Source organism: Pelophylax lessonae, assembly GCF_965119305.1.
Source record: "Pelophylax lessonae genome assembly, chromosome: 1".
NCBI classification, from domain to species: Eukaryota; Metazoa; Chordata; class Amphibia; order Anura; family Ranidae; genus Pelophylax; species Pelophylax lessonae.
In genome coordinates this window covers 455,959,037-455,978,680 of record NC_138768.1, presented here as the reverse complement: position 1 = coordinate 455,978,680, position 19,644 = coordinate 455,959,037, and the positions used below count along the sequence as shown (strand labels likewise).

Genomic DNA, 19,644 nt, shown 5'->3' with positions numbered 1-19,644 from the left:
TCAGATAATCCCTGAAAACACATCTCTTCAGAGAAACCTATCTGGCATCCTCCTCCTAACAACTGTAGTTTTATTTTCTCTATCAGTCCATCCCCCACAATTATTACCTCTTGTATCTCTTGACCCTCCCTCTTAGATTGTAAGCTCTAACGAGCAGGGCCCTCTGATTCCTACTGTATTAAAGTGTATTGTATTTGTACTGTCTACCCTCAAGTTGTAAAGCGCTGCGTAAACTGTCGGCACTATATAATCCTATATAATAATAATATCTACACATTCCTATCTAGGCTGGACACCAGCGGTTTCTTCACTTTGCAGTAGCAGAAGAGCATTATCAATTTTGTGGCGTTACCTTTTGATCTCGCCTCCGTCCCCAGGGTTTTTACCAAGGTATTGGCCCCAGTGCTGGCATTGCTGCGCCAACGGGGGATTGCAATACTGGGGTACTTGGACGATCTCCTATTGAGAGCGAACTCTTCATTCAGTCCTGATGGGCGACCTCACGATTACTGTTCAAACCCTACAGGAGTTCGGGTGTACCATCAATTTCAAGAAATTAGCTCTGATACCTTCCTTGAGAGTGGATTATCTGGGCATGACTCTGGACTCTGCCTTGGTGAGGGTCTTTCTTCCCCCAGAGAAGCTGAAAAAGTTGCAGGAGGCGATTCGGTTACTGTTGGGAATTGATCTGCCCTCTCTGAGAACCTGCATGCGGGTATTGGGACTGATGGTATCAACCTTCGAGGCGGTTCCGTTTGCTCAGTTCCATACAAGATCTTTGATTCTTGTCAAGTGGAACAAGTCCTTGGACACTGTGATTCGGTTGAGCCACAACACACCATCTGCTCTGTTGTAGTGGCTTCAGTCATCAGCACTATGCAGGGCAAGTCCTTCCTCCCGTTGTTTTGGACGGTGATAACCACGAACGCCAGCCCGTAAGGCTGGGGCGGGGTGCTAGGGAAGCTCTGTGCACACGGAACGTGGATAGCAGAGGAGTCCAAACTGTCGATAAATGTTTTGGAGCTTAGAGCGATAAAGCTTTGTCTGCGCCAGTGCACAACTCATCTGTACGATTGTCTGGTTCGGATTCAATCGGACAATGCCACGGCTGTGGCTTACATCAATAACCAGGGGGGCACCAAGAGTGTCTTGGCGGCCAAGGAGGTGGCCGAGATTCTGGCCTTGGTGGAACAGTTTGTTCCAGCTCTATCTGTGGTAAAACTGGCAAGCAGATTAACTGAGTCGTCAGGTGTTGGACCAAGGGGAGTGGTCCCTACACCCGGAGGTTTCATCTCCTGTGTGTTCGGTGGGGGATGCCCGAGGTGGATCTGTTTGCTTCTCGTCTCAACAAGAAGGCGCAGAGGTTCATAGCCAGGTCTCGAGATCCTCCAACCCAGTGGTCCTCAACCCTGGCCTACAGGGCCCACTAACAGGCCAGATTTGCAAGATAACTGAAATAAATCCCAGGTGATATCATTTGCTGCTCAGTGATTGCAGTACTCAAGTCTGCATCTCCCCAAGGTAATACCTAAAATCTGGCCTGTTAGTGGGCCCTGTAGGCCAGGGTTGAGGACCACTGCTCTAGCCAACGCCACTGAAGCACTATCAGCTGATTTATGCTTTCCCTTTGTTAAAACTTCTGCCAAGGCTTCTACATATACATAGGGTAGAGATGGAAAGGATTCCGGTAATTCTGGTGGCCCCAGACTGGCCTCGCCGGTCTTGGTACGCAGACCTGGTAAGGTTGGTCGCCTATGCTCTTGGAGACTTCCTCTCAGGGAAGATCTGCTGTCTCAAGGCCGATCTTCCATCCTGCTTTACAGTCACTGGCTTTAACAGCATGGCTGTTGAAAGCCAGGTTTTGAGAGATATAGGTTTTTCTGACTCAGTGATTCCTACACTGTTAAGGGCTTGGAAGTCGACTTCCAGGAATATATATCATCGTGCGTGGAAATTGTACATTTCATGGTGTGAATCGCTGAAGGTGCACCCTCGCTTATTTTCCATTGCTAGGGTTTTGGCCTTTCTACAGAAAGGGGTTGAACAGCGGTTGGCTTTGGGCACTATCCATGGCCAAATGTCAGCTTTGGCTATATATTTCCAACGCCCGTTAGCCACGCATGCCTTGATTTGTACTTTTATTCAGGGAGTGCGCCATTTGGGTTCTCCGAGACGGTCCCTGATACCTCCGTGGGATCTCAATTTGGTATTGTCTGTTCTTCAAAAGCCTCCTTTTGAGTACATTCGGGAAATTTCTCTGCTTTCATTTTCTCAGGTTGCCTTTTTGGTGGCTATCACTTCTGCTTGCAGAGTCTGGAATTGGCGGCTTTGTCTTGCCGCTCACTTTATCTGATGGTCCACAGAGATAAAGTAGTACTTTGACCTAATCAGTCTTTTCTTCCTAATGTGGTTTCTGATTTTCATTTGAATGAAGACATTGTGTTGCCTTCCCTCTGTCCCAAGCCTACGCATTCTAAGGAAATTGCTTTGCATTCTTTGCATGTGGTTCGGGCAATCAGGGTTTACCTGGAGGCCACTGAGTCTTTTAGAAAATCAGATGCTCTTTTTGTACTTACTGAGGGACCTCGTAAAGGATTGGCTGCATCTGCTGCGACCATATCCAGATGGATCAGGCAGACGGTGGTTCAGGCTTATTCGCTGAAGGGTCAGGTTCCTCCTTTCCCTGTGAAGGCGCATTCTACTAAGGCGTTAAGTGCTTCTACGGCAACTTGGTCGTCTGTGCATACATTTACAACGTTTTACAAAGTAGATGTGTTGGAACCTTCAGATGCCTCTTTTGGCCACAAGGTTTTGCAGGCTGTTGTTTAAAGCGAATCTTCTCTTTTTTTTTTTTTTTTGTTCCCTTTTGAGGGTGTATGTTTTTTCTGGGTTAGCTCCTTTTTACCTGGTTGGCTTAGTTTAGCCCTTGTGGAATTACGTTCTTCTTTGCATTTGTTCTCCCACTCCTCATGTCTATACTGCTTTGGGACATCCCAATGGTAATGAAGATATGGAGCTGCATCTGTCGATGAACGAGCGAGAAAATTGGATTTTTGTAGGAACTTACCGTAAAATCCTTTTCTCTAAAGTTCATCAACAGTCGCAGCACCCGCCCCTCTACTTTTAAGCGTATGGGGTTGTTTGTCTTCCAAACACTGCTTGCAACAAAACTGCAATCTGAAGCAGAGTGGTGTGGGGTTATGCCTACAGGGACAGCCCCATGGGCGTGGTAACTTTTTTTTTTTTTTTTTTCCTGCCTAGTGCCTATTCCTGATTGGAGGAGCATAACACAGAGGTATTGAAGATATGGAGCTGCGTTTGTCGAACTTCAGATAAAAGGATTTTACGGTAAATTCTTGTGGGGAAAAATTACAATGCAAAAAACTCAACATGCCTCTTACTAAATACTTTGGAATGTCTACTTTCCAAAAATGATCATTTGTGGGGGGTGTATTTGTACTTCCTGGCTTATTAGTGGCTCAAATAATGAGATAAGCCTTCACATCAGATGTGATCAATTTTCAGTTATTGGCACCATAGCTTGTAGACTCTATACCCTTCACAAAGACCAAATAATTGACACTGATTTTGCTTATTTTTTCCAAAGATAAGAAGCCATATAAATTTTGGTTAAAACGTAAAAAGAAAAAGCACTAATTAGCAATTTTTTTTAACAGAAACAAAGAAAAATGCTTTTTTTTTTTAACACAATTTTCAGTCTTTATTTAGAGCGCAAAAAAATAAAAACCCAGTGGCGATTAAATATCACCAAAAAAAAAAAAAAAAAAAAAGCTCTGTTTGTGTGAAAAAAAGTACAAAAATGTCATATGGGTACAGTGTTGCATGACTGAGTGAGTAATTGTCATTCAAATTGTGGGAGCGCTGAAAGCTCTGGTCAGGAAGGGGGTATAAGTGCCCAGTAGACAAGTGGTTAAGGTAACCCTGTCAGCTCAGGTTCACTTGTATGTAAAAGCATACCTGTAAGGCTAACTTGATGCTCCTCTAAAAAGTGATTTGTGTTCGGATCACTTTTCAGAGGCATTTGACTTTCTTTTAACTCTAGAATTGCCACACTAATGCACCGCAACCGCTTGTATTGCCACCAAAATTCATTAGCACTTCTATGCTAAATTGTATGATTAACCATAATATAGACGAGGAATATTGAAGTTCAGGATAAGCTTTTAATTTTTATTTTCCAACTGAACACGCTCTTATTTCCCTTAATAGCGCTGATGTACTTTGGATTTTTGTTTGGTAAGCGTAAGTTCAAAAATCACGACTAACTTTTACTTCACCACTGTTTACATTTACAGAAAGAAAAAAGAATCCCAAGGATTTGGTGATGACCCTGCAATAGCAACCACAGGTAAAGTCCACATCTCAGTATAGATCAATTAACACTTACAAGTCCAAAATAAATCTGTAATTCTTCTGTATAACAGTTTAAGATTTTTCGGAACCATATGACAACAACCATATCTCTATTGGTGGTGGAGGTAGTAGTGATATTATTATTTCCATATTAGGGTGGCCTTTGCATAGTAAGCCGTGTAGATTTCAGCAGATATGAGGGTTCTACAACTTGCTGACTTAAAGTAAAACGAAAGGTCATCTCTGCTGTACACATTCAGGGGGTAGATTGGCAAGCGGATTACCTCAGTCAACAGGCGTTGGACCAGGGGGAATGGTCACTTCATCCGGAGGTGTTTCATCAGTTGTGCCTCCGGTGGGGCACGTCTTAGTGGCTCCAGACTGGCCTCGCCGATCTGGTACGGCTGGTTGCCGGTGTTCCTTGGAGACTTCCTCTCGGGGAAGATCTGCTGTGCCAAGGGCCAATCTTCCATCCTGCTTTACAGTCCCTGGCTTTAATGACTTGCCTGTTGAAAGCCAGGTGCTGTAAGATAGAAGTTTGTCTGATTCAGTGATTCCTACGCTGTTAAAAGCTAGAAAATCTACCTCTAGGAAGATCTACCATTGTACATGGAAGTCATATATTACATGGTGTGAGTCTCTTGGGGTTCATCTTCTCTCCTTTTCTGTGGCTCTGATCTTGACCTTCCTCCAATGGGGGGCTTGAGCAGCGCCTGGCGTTGAGTACTATCAAGATATTTAAGTGGTTGAGGTGTGACCACAACACTTAAAAAAACAATTGTTTTCCTTGTGTCCTTGCAGAGACCTACATAAAATAAAAAAAAATAAAAAACGCACGGCTTTGCACATGGTGTGAGCAAGTTCAAAGTATTCTGTTCAAGTCAAATCTGCACATTTTTATCCATCAGTTTTTTTCTCCTATGGCGTGAATGAGACGTTAGTAGCCACTTTATTGGCCTGTGCACCCGTGAAGAATTGTTAGCAGGTAGGTTTTTCCAGTGGATTCCTGTGTCTCTCTGGAACAAAAGATGAGTTCTGGCTTCAACACTCTTCCCAGCCCCCCCCCCCCCCCCCTTAATCGTAGGCAGTCAACATTTGTTCTGCATATCGGTTTTCCTCATCTACAGGCATTTTCTGTGTCTTCCATTTATTTCAGGAGACAACATTCGTGAATTCCTGCTCAGCCTCCGATACTTCCGGATCTTCATTGCTTTGTGGAACATTTTTATGATGTTTTGTATGATTGTGTAAGTGTACACTTATTTTTTTATTGTCAATTAGGGACCCTCTAAAAACTTTTTTTTTAGAATTTTTTTGGAAATGTATTGCATGCAAGAATGTAGACTTGCATAGGGTAGGTGAATGTAAACTTCCACAAACTATATGATCAGATTATCTTTTTGTTAGGGAATGCAAAATAGGTGAACCTGGCTGAAGAATATATGAAACTTGATGGGTTTGCTGGAGTGCATTACACAGTTAAGCTGGGCATGCACATTACAAACTGATTGCATAATTTCTATACAGTGTACTTTAAATTTTTTGAAAAGTGTATGGGATGCTATTTATACCATTGTCCATATTGTATGCAGACAGGCAGGTCTCTGTTCTCCAGTACGAAGTTAACGTTTCAAATATTCTTATTTTGAAAAGACTTAAATAACAAGAGTACAAAGGGAAAAAAAAACAAGCTCTACACAGGCAGGCATACAGTGGATTGGAATAAATAGGATTACTAGGAGCCTAAGGCTGGCCATACGTTATACAATTTTCTTATTCAATTTCCTTTAGATTTACCTTCAACTATGTAGTGAAAGGGCCTGCCTGATTGTATATGAATTGAAAGTGTTTAGGTGTGACCTCATATTATATTGTTTGGGTAAATCTAAAGGAAAACTATAGAAGAAAATTGTATACTGTATGGCCAGCCTAAGTTTAATGCATCTAAAGATTGGTACACGCTATAAGAAAATCAGGCAAACATTTTTGTATTGTGTGTACACAACTTTTGACAGCCGATTTTAAGAATTTTTGTATGAAAATTCTCGAAGGGACAAACCCCAAAAATATTTTTCGTAGGGAAACAAAAGAAATTATTTTTGTTTGTGTACCATTTTCGTGCGATTTTTGTACAAGAAAAATCTGAAAAGAGAGACTGCGCATGATCAGTAACAACAAACAACGAGGATAATCGGACGATCGTTCACCCAATTTTCTTATAGTGTGCACCCAACTTTAATGTGCTGAATGTCATTCAGGAAGAATCAATGAAATATCCTTGACCTATAAAGAGGTGACAGTTCCATAAAATAAATAAAATCCACTCCACATTAAAGATAACATACAAAAATGTGCTCTACTTGTCCAGAACATGACTCATGTACAGTTTTCTCCCAAAGTAAGTCAGCAAGAGAAGGGAGAAAGCAAGAACAGAAATAGGGAAAGGGGTAAGAAACCACATCCAAACTACAATACATAGTTATTTGTAATTCTTAAGAAGACTGTGCAGTCAGATTGTAACTAGTGCATGTGGCCAGCTTTGTAATTTCCCATTTTATTGCCTGTCGCTAAAGATTTTTTTTTTTTTTCTTCATACATAAAATTTGAAACTATCCCTTCTTCTTTCAGTTTTGTTCAGCCTATTTTTGCATAAAGTTTCAGAAAGCACAAAAGTATATTGCATCATTTTGATCAAGATTTATGTAAATTTAGAGAATGTTGCTCTTCCAAATCTGAGAACGAGCTATGCAGATCCACTACATTTCCACATTTTCCCTCTGGCCTTGCTCCTTAACCACATGGCTTCTGCTTTTGAGAACATAGGGAAAGGCTAAGAATAATTATTTTTGTGTTACCTGTAATTTTCGTCTCTGAAAAATGATCTGAGTTGAATTGCTTTTCAGAGTGCAGTAGAGCAGTAGCTACCAGGCATTCAGGAGGCAATACTGCTACCTCCCTGAATTGCTGTTTTTTTTTTTTAGCTGAAGAGGGAAATTTTTATTGAAATACTGTGTACAAATCCCACCTACTTTTACTGCCAACTGTGTAAATATAGCCTTAGTGAATACACAAATTGGATTTATGGCAGATGGTCGTACATAGCGGTGTTGATTTACTTAAACTGAAGAGTGCTAAATCTGGTGCAGCTCTGCATAGAAACCAATCCACTTCCAGGTTTTATTGTCAAAGCGTAATTAAGCTGAAGTTAGAAGCTGATTGGCTACCATGCTCCGCTGCACCAGATTTTGCACTCTCCAGTTTTAGTAAATCAGCCCCAGTGTCTTTCATTTCTGGTGACAAAAGTTAAAATATCTACTTAATACCTCATATGAACTTCAAAAATATATAGCCTTTTATATGTAATGTTTAACATCAAACATTTATTTAGGAATGTAAAAAAAACATAATCCATGGTTACCAGTCAGAATTCACCTGATTCCAGCAAAGTGTAATTTGATTAATTGCGGTGTGTAACTGCAGTTATTGTTTGTCTTTTTGAGCCAATGAGCCAGCAGTAGTTCCCAGAAGACCCAGTTAGTCTCACATCTTTCTATTTAAACATAGTTATGTACACCTGCATGCTATTTGTCATTGATTTAGGTCAGGGAAATTTCTAAAATACCTTATTTTTCCATGTAATATTGCTGCTCTCTGCCCTCCTACTCCAGTGCTCTGCTGTGGCATAGCTAAGTAACAGCCATACCCCTAACCATAGGAGTTCTCACAAAGACTTTAATGGTAGAGGGGCGTGTCTGAGCAGTTTTGTTACTGAGCACTGATTAGTGAGAGCGCTGGCTCTAACTCTGGTGCCTATTGGACTACACAAGTCATATTTAAATATTGCTCAACTGTTGTAACAAAAAGATAGGTAAATCTGACTGCATATCTGTTTCTGTGATTTGAATTAGGCTAACATTTGGTGCTAGATGAGAAGAGACCTAATGGGGTTGATTTACTAAAATTGGAGAGTGCAAAATCTGGTGCAGCTCTGCATAGAAACCAAACAGATTCCAGGTTTTTTTTGTCAAAGCTTAATTTAACAAGCTGAAGTTAGGCTGGATTTATGGCAAATTCAAATTCTAAACTAATTTTCTTTCAAAAATTGTAATTATAAATTTTAATTTCACACCATTAGCGGGCCGGAGTAAAAGCTGATTTTTGTGCGGCCGTCAAATTTGAGTGATTGGGTATGTTGGAAATCAACGAATTTCTAATCAATGATGAGAGAATTGTGCGAGAAATATAATCGAAAAAGAAATGAGCATGAGCCGTGACCTGGAAAGCAAAGAAGATTCCCAGTGACAAAATTTGTTCAGAATTTGACCTATGTTTGGCCTGCATTAGAAGCTAGATGGCTACCATGCACAGCTTCGCACTCTCCAGTTTTAGTAAATCAACCCCTACGTGTCCTCTTTTTAATTAGTTTCATGTTTGTTTTTAGTTTAACCCCTTAAGAGCCGGTTCACAATAATCTGACTCAGTCGCCCTGACTTCGGACGACTTTGAAGTCGCCCGTGCAGCGCGACTTCATCGCGGCTTGCAAACGACTTCTCATCACAAAAAATAGTGCAAGAACCTTTTTCTAAGTCGGAACGACTTGAGTAGAACGGTTCCATTGCACAGCATTGGGAGTCGCCTGACAAGTCGGAGTAGGGTGAACCGGCTCTTAGAGTTACAGCTAAAGGTAGCATTTTATCTTAGACTATTATTAAAGATGGGCTTGTAGCAAAATATATTATGAAATGCATAGTACAAGCCTTATGGTATTGGTTAATTTGTAATTCATGTTTGTTCTCAATTTTTAGGTTATTTGGCTCATAATTTTGACAAATGGTGCCCGTTGGACTAAGTGGATTTTCTACACCGGATATGTCCTTTAAGTTTCCCCTCTCTACCACCAGGCATATTTCTGTAACAAAGGTTCTAAGTCTGTTTGTAAATACCGTCTTTCTGTATACTTGTAAATAAAAGATAAGTTGTGACTTGCCTATCCAAAATGGCTCTGGGTTTAAAATGATAAACCAAAAGTATGTTCTAGATAGATGGAAACCTTTTAAAAGTTAATTCGTATATCATGATCTTCAAGGCTACTTTCACACAGGCAGTTTGTGATCCGATCAGCAGGGGATCTGGAGCAGAGCGGGCGGATGACACATCTGTGTCTGCTCAGCTTATGCAGAGCGGACATGGACAGACCCTAGTCTGCTGTATAGGCGGTGGGGAGTAAACCGATTCCACTGTCCATTTTTTACCTGGCTTCTTTCAATCCATTGCTCCTAAACAGAAGTGGACACAGTCCTCAATTTTTTAGCAGTCCTGATCAGACTCGAGAGTGTGTAGGAAAGCAAAAACGGACAGACGGACCTGATCGGATCGCTTGTGTATGGATGGCGGGGAGTAAACAGACTCCCCTGTCTGTTTACACCTGACTACCCCTGATTCAGTCCTCCCATATGGAAGAGGACACCTCCATTCTCCAGTTTTTTTTTTTTTTGTTTTTTTTTTTTTTATAGCGGGCCTTATCGGACCCTAGAGGTCCATAGGAATGCAAAAACTGAAAAACTGACAGGCGGACCTGATCAGATCGCTCGTGTGAAAGGACCCGAATATTCTTGCTAAAGTATACAACAAAACCCAATATGTCCTGCCCTTTTGAAATGAATTACTTCCAAATGGTATTTGGGTTGTTTCTTTTCCAGGGACAATTGTGATTGTATACAGAGGGGTTTTATTAATGTGTATGATGTTTAGGTGTCTATTTGTAAATGTTTTCACCTAAGATTTACACATCTTTCACTTATTGTTCACACATTTTCCAAAATGAATCCATTTCGAATAATGTGTTAATCTTGGGTAAAAGTTGTGTGAATCTTTTTAAAGGGACCCCTACATTTTTATTTATTAAATATTTTTTTTTTTTTTTTTTTTGATGTCATGGTAAAGCAGGAATCTGAATCTGTATAAATAAAAAAAAGCAATCCAGTCATTAATGAATTGACACTTTAGTCTGGTCTTTTTCCTAGATAATCTTAAAAAGTGTATATATTTTATATATAAAGCTTGCACCTTTTATTTTAGTTTTGATAACCATATGAAATGGTTAAGACCCCTATTAAGTTTTTATTTTCTAACTGTGTTTTACTTAAAGTATAACTAAAAGGTAAAACTTTTTTTTCTTTTGCTTTGGACGGAATGCAGAGGGATTAGACCCCCTGACAGTTTTTTTTTGTTTTTTTTTTGCTGTCTGCGCCCCCAGTTGGAAGATTCGCCCTCTCTATTTGTCTTGTTTACTGTTATCCGTGAAAGTAAAAGAAAATCCCAAATTTTGGGTTGTCCCCAGAAAATGTATAGAGGGGTAATCTTTCAATGAGGACACTAGTTCTAGTGACTTTGGGGGCCCCAAGGAACTCCCTTTATTTGCAGGAGTTTCCTCTCACTTCCTGTTTTTGCTATGTGACAGGAAGTGACGGTAAATGCCCCCAATGGGGCACAGAGGGCAAAAAACCCTCCCTTAGAAAAAAAAATAGTTTTCCTTATAGTTCTACTTTAAAGGCACAAGGTTTTTTTTTACCTTCATGCATTCAGCTGATTGCTGTGGGGGCAACCAGCAGGAGGAAGTAGCCAGGAGCAATGGCGTTGATCCCAAAAAGAGGAGGATCTGGGCTGCTGTGTGCAAAACCACTGCACAGAACAGGTAAGTATAATATGTTTGTTTGAGCAAAAACTCACTCCAAAGCATGGGGAAATCCCCACTTCAGCAGTTGTTACTAGAATATGATCCCCATTGGAAAATTGTACCATCTATTCCTATTCTGGTAAGAAATTATTATTATACAGAATTTATATAGCACCAACAGTTTGTGCAGCGCTTTACAATATAAAGGGAAACAGTGGAGTTACAATACAAATGGAGAGGGGGAATGAATATGGGACATAGACAGCATTGGGGTGTAAACTGTTGGCCTCCATACCACGATGATGCAGCAGTCATCAGTATAAAATGTTTTCTCTGTGATTTTTATGTAGAAAAGGTCTCACCTGATGTCTTTGGCTGATATTTTTTGGCTGTTCTTATCACTACGTCTTTGTTTCTATTGAGCATCACTGTTTTTTTTTTTCTTTCTTTAATGGGTTGCGCTACATTGTAGAACATTACATCAGCCAACATACAGTCAGGCAGTTATGCTGACTAATCTGTTTTGAACAGATCTCATTGAGAATTGCTGCAAGATATATCTTAGCAGTGAATTCCTGTGAGAAATTGTGCAGTGTAAATCATTGTCAGTCTCCCTGGCCCTTGTCCTATCAAGCATGTAGTATGCTCCAGGGCTACATTGTCACACACCTACTAGTTAAAGGTTTTTAAAAGCTTTAAAATTGTCCAGTGATTTTTGGTCTAAAAAATTTACCTGCCAGTCTTCATCTTTTTTTTATGATCTGTGCAAAGAGCTGGAAAATATGCACCGTTAATGGTAATTGAAGTAAGGTTTGGGAACACTGGTAAGAAAACCTGAAATACAAGGTTCATTACAAAATGTGGTGCTTTAAATATGTATGTAGAAAATTATGCCTGTGCATAAGTTAAAGCCTTCAAGCCAATTTTTTTAGTTTTAGATAGAGTATGGAAGAGTTAAATTTTCTGTCCAATTTTGTATCAAGTGAGGAAAGAGGAGGGGGGGGGGGGTTGTAATCAGGTCAACAAGAGAAGCATTATAAAACATTTTCTACTAACGACTTGCCGACCACCTAACTGGGAAAATACGTAATTACTTTGACATTAACTACTGGGGTTATGGATGCAGCTGGATGCCATAACACCCCCCCAGTATAATTTTTTTCTCTCGTGCTAGTCTTTCCTATAAAAGTGGTCCAAGCAGCGGATTCCTGGCTAGGTCACTTTTAGAAGTGGTTTAAGGGGTCATTATCCTACTCCCACCACAGCCCCCCCCCCGGGTGTTTTTTGGGCTTACTTGGCGGATCAGGAAGCTGAAGACCGATCCAGGGCTGGAGGCGCATGGGCAGAGAGAGGAGAGAAGGAAAGATGGCCTCTGCTCATGACGTCACTTCCAGTTCCGGCCACATGTAAACAAGGCCTTTTTTTTTTATTTTTTTTTTTTTTAAACCAAAAGATCAGAATGTTTTTATTTTTTTGATCCTTTGCCTTTAAGAGTGGAGGAGAGATTTGGGGTCTTTTAGACCATAGATCTCTCCATGAAGACGATGTGTTATGCTGTATTATCGCAAGGGATGTTTAGATTCCTTGCAAAAGCAATAGAAAAAAAGTTTTTAAACCGCCCCACCGTCCCCATGAGGTCCTGCACAGAGGGGAATACATACGTAGGTCACACCCACATATGTAAACGGTGTTCGCACTACACACATGAGGTATTGCCACAAATGTCTGAGCGAGAGCAATAAATCTAGCGCTAGACCCCCTCTGTAGCTCTGAACTAGTAACCTGTTAACATTTTTAAAGCATCACCTATGGAGATTTTTAAGTACCATAGTTTGGCGCCATTCCTTGTTGGGTATCTATTTACTTGGCGTAACATTATCTTTCATATTCTACAAACAAATTGGACTATATATTATGTTTTTTTTTTTTTTTTTAATTCATTAAAGTGTACTTTTTCCTGAAAAAATAGTGTTTGAAAAACCACTGTGCAAAAAAACGTGTGATCTAAAATTGCAACGACCGCCGTCTGTAAAAAAAAATAAATAATTATTATATATGTTTGGGGGTTTCAAAGTACTTTTTTAGCAAAAAAAAAACCTTATGTTTACTTGTAAACAAGTGTCAGAAAAGGGCCTGTTCACCAAGTATCTAAAATGTGTTTTTTTCTGTTTTTTTCTGTGTCCATGTTGGTAAGGTTACCCATTACTTCCTATCCTAACAGGAAGTTAGAAGTCCCCCCCAATAGGGACACAAAATCAAATCCTGTCAGTGGCTCTAACCCTTTCCTGTTCTATTTCAAAAGTCCTCACTGTTTGGCATATAGTAGGCCTTTTTTTCTGTTTTCCAAATTTTGACAGAGCAGCTGTATCCACGTTTATTGCACAAATTGCTAACAGGCTATCTGTGAGGTGGATGAACTCATACTTCAAATAACTTTGTTTCTGATAAATGCCTATATTTATTTTTGATTGTTTTGCATAAATTATTTTATAAATCAGGTTTACTAATCCCTTAGTCTGATTTTGACAGGTCATATTCAAGATGCACTGTTGCTGTGTAATTTAATTATAGAAAGGGTTTGCTTAGTATTCTGCCTAGTCTTTTTTGTTTCTAGAACAGTGCCATCAACTTACTGTTTTATAACTGTAGGTTTTCTATACAATAAATATTTAATCTAAATGGTCTGAATTTTTCCCCTGTATGGGTTTGAATGTTAGGTAAAAAAATTATTTATCCTGCTGAAAAATGTCTGGAACAACAGATGTGCCCTATGCTGATTTACTACTGTTTTTGTAAGTAGACTATATGCAGTGAATACCCAGTGAAGTGACCGCCTCAAGTGATACACAGAAATGAAACAAATACTCCTCCATAAATTGTACCTGTTTATCTGCAGCTTTCGCTCCTCTACAGTCTTCCAAAACACACATTTTACACAGCATTTCTGAGCAGCAGAAAGTGGGAAGCGGGGATCTAACATCATAGGCACCGCAGAGCTAGAGCAACCTTTTTCAACCAGTGTGCCCAGGTACCCTGGGGGTGCCTTGAGGTTTCCTTAGTGATGCCTTGGCAAAATGGCTACAAATTGCCCAAAAATTGTATACAAACTGGCATGTGGATGAAGGCTGCCTTTTAGTTACACAAAGCCACAGGATTTCATTGTGCACCATTACAACCTTCTATCTGCCACCATCCTAACAAACATTGGCATAATCATTTTGATAAGGAGGATGTCGATTGGCTGCATAGCATCCTTGTTTGACCCTCCCCTGCCCCCCTCCATCAGCGTTGGAGTCACATTAGCTGAGTGGCGTAGAAAAACTGAGGGAGAAGAGAAACCTTGGAATACTAGTCAGTACCAGTTTGCAAAAGTATATTTGCTTTGGAAGAATAAATCCCCTCCAACGCTGGGTGTCCTACTTGTGTGGATGTTGCTGTATTATGTAAAACTATTAGAATATTAGAAAAGTTTTTACATTTTAGAATGGGGTGCTTCAAAACTGACCATAATTTTAAAGGGTGCCTCGAAATTGTCCATAGTTTTTAAAGGGTCCCGTGACTTAAAAAAAGGTTGAGAAACACTGAGCTAGAGCAATAGAGCTTAGTGTCATCTAAATAGCTGATTGGTGGGGGGGAGTGACACCCCCCCCCCCTTACAGGCTCATTGAAACCGAGAGCTGAGGGTATGAGTCATCTGCTTTGTGCAGGAGTGGGGGGTGGCCATCTCCTGGGAGGCTGAGGTGTCGGGCTGATCTGTTAGTGGTGATTCATGCAGATAGCAGAAAGAGAAGAGATCAGAGAGGAACCAGATTTGGTGCTATGGATTTACGTTGGTACAAACGATACTGGGATGTGCTTTGTTTACTTTTCATGTCTGAGGTTTACAACCACCACAGCATGCTAAATAGTACATCATAGCAGGAATAAAAATCCAATTTATTTTATTCCTCTTTTATACAGGTATCATAACCGAGATCTTTGCAAGACCAAAAGTTACATTTCTCTATCGTTCATCAACAGACGCAGCTCTTTTGGGATATGCTCCTCCCACTAGGGATGGGCACTAGGCAGAAAAAAAACTTGTCCATGCCTATAGGGGCTGTCCCACCAAGCATAACCCCTCAGGCTCTGCTATACTCAAATAGTTTGTTCTGCCTAGTGACAGGGATAGGGCCTAGTTCCTGCTGGGACTTCAGTTTTCGCTGTAACAGGGAAAGTTTGTGATTTTATTTTTTATTTTTCTATTTAGTTTCTGAGGACCAAGATCCCGAGGAGCTACAAGTAACAGCCAGCTGACATAATAAAGATCCTTAAAGTCTCCCAGCCTGGCCATCCAGCGTGAGCAGGTAATAGTCCAGTACTAGGCCTCGCCACGACAGTGCCCCGATGAGCCTGTGAGTGGATCATCTGGCCGGGAAGCAGACGACCTGGAATGTCCTGAGTCATAGCCTCCCCTTGGCAAACAGCACCCCCATCCCGGCTGGGAGGGGATCTGTTTTGGAGTGGCGCCTGCCTGGTACCGCGATATGGTGAGTAACCTGTCCCTCCCCACTACCCCTGGTGGTCGTGGAGTGGGCGGGAGCCCCTTCTTGCAATGGTCGGACATTAGGGGCATCCTCGGTTCCCTGGCACCCCGGAAGCCTAACTGGTGTACCCCTTGCTCACCCCCCTTCCTTCTGGGTTTTCACAGGGGGGGGGGGGCGGTAATAATGCAGCCGGTTTTCGGCGCATATTTACGGTTGATGGATCGTCAGAGGGGGTCCTTGAATGGGGACCCTTAGTTGCCTTTTGTTCTGGGACTCCTTTTAGGGGTCCTGGAGACCGCATGGCATGCATGGGGGCCACCATTTTGCAGTGGTTCATGACCTCTGTGTTCCCATTAGTCTGTATGAGCAGCCATTTTCTGAAATTCCCCATTGAGCATGTATAGCAGACATTTTCTTGTGGTCTGGAGGCAGGACTGGCATGCAGCACGTTTTTTTTCTATGCTTGAGGCAGAGTTGCTTCCTCTTCCTGTTTCTTCTGTGTTACTTTCGTTTTGACACTGACCAGGAATGTTTCTGGGGGTCCTCTTTAGGTTTCCCTCTCCTGCTCTACTATATTTAGACATTGCTCAGGTTTTGGGATCCACAGTAATAACTGGGAGACCACATTTTTCGTGGTCTTAATGGGACAGTGCACAGATTTTTTTTTTTTTTATTTGCAAATGGAGTTCCAGGATAAAATATCCCCTGCAGACCCCCTGGAAATGACTGCGGGAACCTCCTGGCTCGCAGTCGCAGCCAGAGATTGTGGTTTTTCTGCAAAGCCTGATGTCAAAAGTGTAGTTGGTTTGTTCTGGTGCTGCTAGCTGCAAATGTCCTCCCCTCCATCTGCAGGATCTTCAGATTCTGACACCGATATGGTTGCCGCAGACCATCCTTAGGGGTCGGTGTTTTCACATTCTGATGGTGAAGAGGCTCTGTCCGCCGCTGTTGGGCGAGAACGTGCCTTGGTGTAAAATGTGATAGTTTCTGTGTGGGAAACTCTTACAATGGCTGATGAACCCACAGCGTCAGGTACCCCGTTGTCTTTTGGCTCCCGCATATGTCGCAAATCAGGTAAAGTATTCCCTCGTCCTGGCTTGTTTCACTCTATTGTGGATGAACAATGGCGACGCATTAAGCACATGCTGGTGGTGCCGAAGCGTTTTTCACACCCTTATCCCTTTGCGGAGGCGGTGGATACCAGGTGGGCTGTACTACCAAAGCTGGATTCCCCAGTGGCCAGGTTTAATAAAGGGACTCTGGTTCCGGTGGAAGAGTTGCCGACCTTTTCGGATCCCGTGGATAGACTGGTGGAATCCTTATCCTGCCATTTACATGTGGTGACGGGTCACATGTTAAAAGCTAACTTTGTGAACGTTCTCATAGCACAGACTGCTACTGAATGGGTGAAGTTGCTAAAAAGTAACTTGAAAACGACACAGCTTCCCCCTGTGGTTCTGGAACTGTTAGGCCAGTTGGTCCAAGACCTGGTGTTCATGTGTGATACGTCCCTGGACTTGGCCTTATTGGTGGCCAGGACATCAGCATATTGGATGCCAAATATGGCTGAAATGCTGGTCGGCTGAACAGGCTTCTAAAAAAAGCTGTTGCTGATCTTCCTTTTATGGGGGAGAAGCTATTTGGAGCCTCTCTGGACACGACTTGCTGTCGCAAGGGGTAATTGTCTGTTCCAGCTTCGGAACGCTTTCAGGGGTTTTATTCAAACCTGTTCACCGTGCCCAGAAAAGAAGGCAATGTGTGCCCCATCCTAGATCTCAAAGCCCTGAACCGCTTTGTGCGGGTACAGAGGTTTCGGATGGAGTCCATCGGTATGGTAGTGGACATCCCTATCTACGCTGGACACCAGCAGTTTCTTAGCTTTGCAGGAGCGGAGCAGCATTCTCAATTTGTGGTGTTACCCTTTTGTCTCTCCTTTCGCTCCCCAGGGTGTTAACCAAGGTTCTGGCTCCGGTGTTAGCATGGCTGCGCCAGAGGTGGATTGCGATACCTGGACGATCTCCTGTTAAGAGCGGTCTCTTATTCGGTTCTGTTGGAGAATCTGGAGGTCACTGTGAGAACTCTAAAGAGTTTGGTTGGAACATCAATTTAAAAAATACGCATTGACTCTGGTCCTGAGACTGGAGTACCTAGGCCTGACTCTGGATTTAGCCTTGCAAGGGTCTTCCTCCTCTGACAAACTTTGTCTGAGCCATTGGACGACTCGCCTACGCGATTGTCCAGTTCGGGTTCAATCAGACAACACCACGGCTGTGGCTTACATCAATCACGAGGAGGGCACCAGGAGTGTCCTGACAGCCAAGGAGCTGGCCGAGATTCTGACTTGGGCAGAAAGATTTGTTCCAGCCCTCTCTGCTGTACACATCCCAGGTGTGGAAAACAGGCAGGCAGATTACCTGAGTTGTCAGGTGTTGGATCAAGGGGAGTGGTCCCTACACCCGGAGGTGTTTCTCTTACTGTGTGTTCGGTGGTGGACCCCCCGAGGTTGATCTGTTTGCCTCCAGCCTCAACAATAAGGTGCAGAGATTCGTAGCCAGGTCTCAAGATCCTCTGGCCAATGCCACAGACACCCTGGTGGCTCCTTGGGGTCAGTATTGGCTGATTTATGCATTTCCCCTGTTGAAACTTCTGCCGTGTCTTCTGCGCAGTAGAGAGGTAGAAAACATTCCGGTCATTCTGATGGCTCCAGACTGACCTTGTCGCTCTTGGTACGCAGACCTCATAAGATTGGCCACCGGTACCCCTTGGAGGCTTCCTCTCAGGGAAGATCTGTTGTTTCAAGGCCCGATCTTCCATCCTGCTTTACAGTCACTGGCTTTAACGGCATGGCCGTTGAAAGTCAGGTTTCGAGAGATAGGGGTCTCTCTGTCTGTAATCCCCACTCTCTTGAAGGCTAGGAAGTCGACTTCTCAAAAGATCTGTCATCGCACGTGGAAATTGTACATTTCATGGTGCGAATCGCTGAAAGTGCACCCTCGCTTGTTTTCCATTGCCAGGGTTTTGGCTTTTCTACAGAAAGGGGTTGAACAGCGGTTGGCCGTGGGTACTATCAAAGGCCAAGTTTTTTGTCTTTGGCTGTCTATTTTCAACACCCATTAGCCACGCATGCCGTTATCCGGACGTTTTTTCAAGGTGTGTACCATTTGGCGCCTCTGCCGTGATTCCCGTTACCACCATGGGATCCCAATTTGGTGCTGTCTGTTCTTCAAAAGCCCCCTTTTGAGAAAATTCTGGAGATTTCGCTGCTTGCTTTGTCTCAGAAGGTTGCCTTGGTGGCAATCACTTCTGCCCACAGAGTATCTGAATTGGCGGCGTTGTCTTGCTGCTCACCTTATCTGGTGGTTCACAGAGAAAAGGTGGTACTTCGACCTAAGGTGGTTTCTGATTTCCATTTAAATGTAGACATTGTACTGCCTACCCTTTGCCCTAAACTTCAGCATCCTAAGAAGTATGCTTTACATTCTTTGGATGTGTGCTATCAGGATTTACTTAGAGACCACTCCATCCTTCAGAAAATCACATGGACCTTGTAAGGGACTGGCTGTGTCTGCTGTACTGGCCTATTCACCAAAGGGTCAGATTCCTCCTTTTACAGTGAAAGCGCATTCTACTAGAGTGCTGAGTGCCCTCTGGGCGCCGGTGCTACAAGTTTGCATGGCGCCAACTTGGTCATCTGTGCATACCTTTACAAAATTCTGCAAGGTAAATGTGCTGGCATCAGCGGATGCTTCTTTTGGCTGCAAGGTTTTGCAGGCTGCAGTTTAAGAGAGAACCCCCTTTTTTTTTCAGTTTCTCTTTGATGGTTCCTTGTTCTGGGGGAGCTCCTGTTGTTTCTGGTTGAGCTCTGTTTTACCTGGTTGGCTATGTTTGGCCATTGGGCCATTCAGGTTTTTTGTTCCTATCTTGTTCCACCCCTCATGTTTTTACTGCTTTGGGATATCCCTATAGTCTATGATTAAGCAGAGCTGCGTCTGTCGAACGAAAAGAAAACTGGATTCTGGATTTTTGTAAGAACTTACTGTAAAATCCTTTTCTCTGAAGTTCGATAGA

At 42.4% G+C, this 19,644-nt stretch overlaps 1 protein-coding gene across 2 annotated transcripts in view; it reads left to right on the top strand.

Moving 5' to 3' along the window:
* SMIM7 (small integral membrane protein 7) overlaps positions 1–9,360 on the top strand; it is a gene marked incomplete at its 3' end in the record, with an annotated part of 45,950 nt that extends 36,590 nt beyond the window's left edge. Inside the window, exons 3-5 of one of the 2 annotated variants that reach the window (XM_082243499.1) lie at positions 4,317–4,369; positions 5,531–5,621; positions 9,180–9,360. In XM_082243499.1, the coding sequence (XP_082099625.1) occupies positions 4,317–4,369; positions 5,531–5,621; positions 9,180–9,195 (160 nt within the window). Of the gene's footprint in view, positions 1–4,316; positions 4,370–5,530; positions 5,626–9,179 lie in introns of those variants that run through there. The other variant, XM_082243500.1, reaches the window with a different exon arrangement.
* Positions 9,361–19,644: the final 10,284 nt, after the last annotated feature.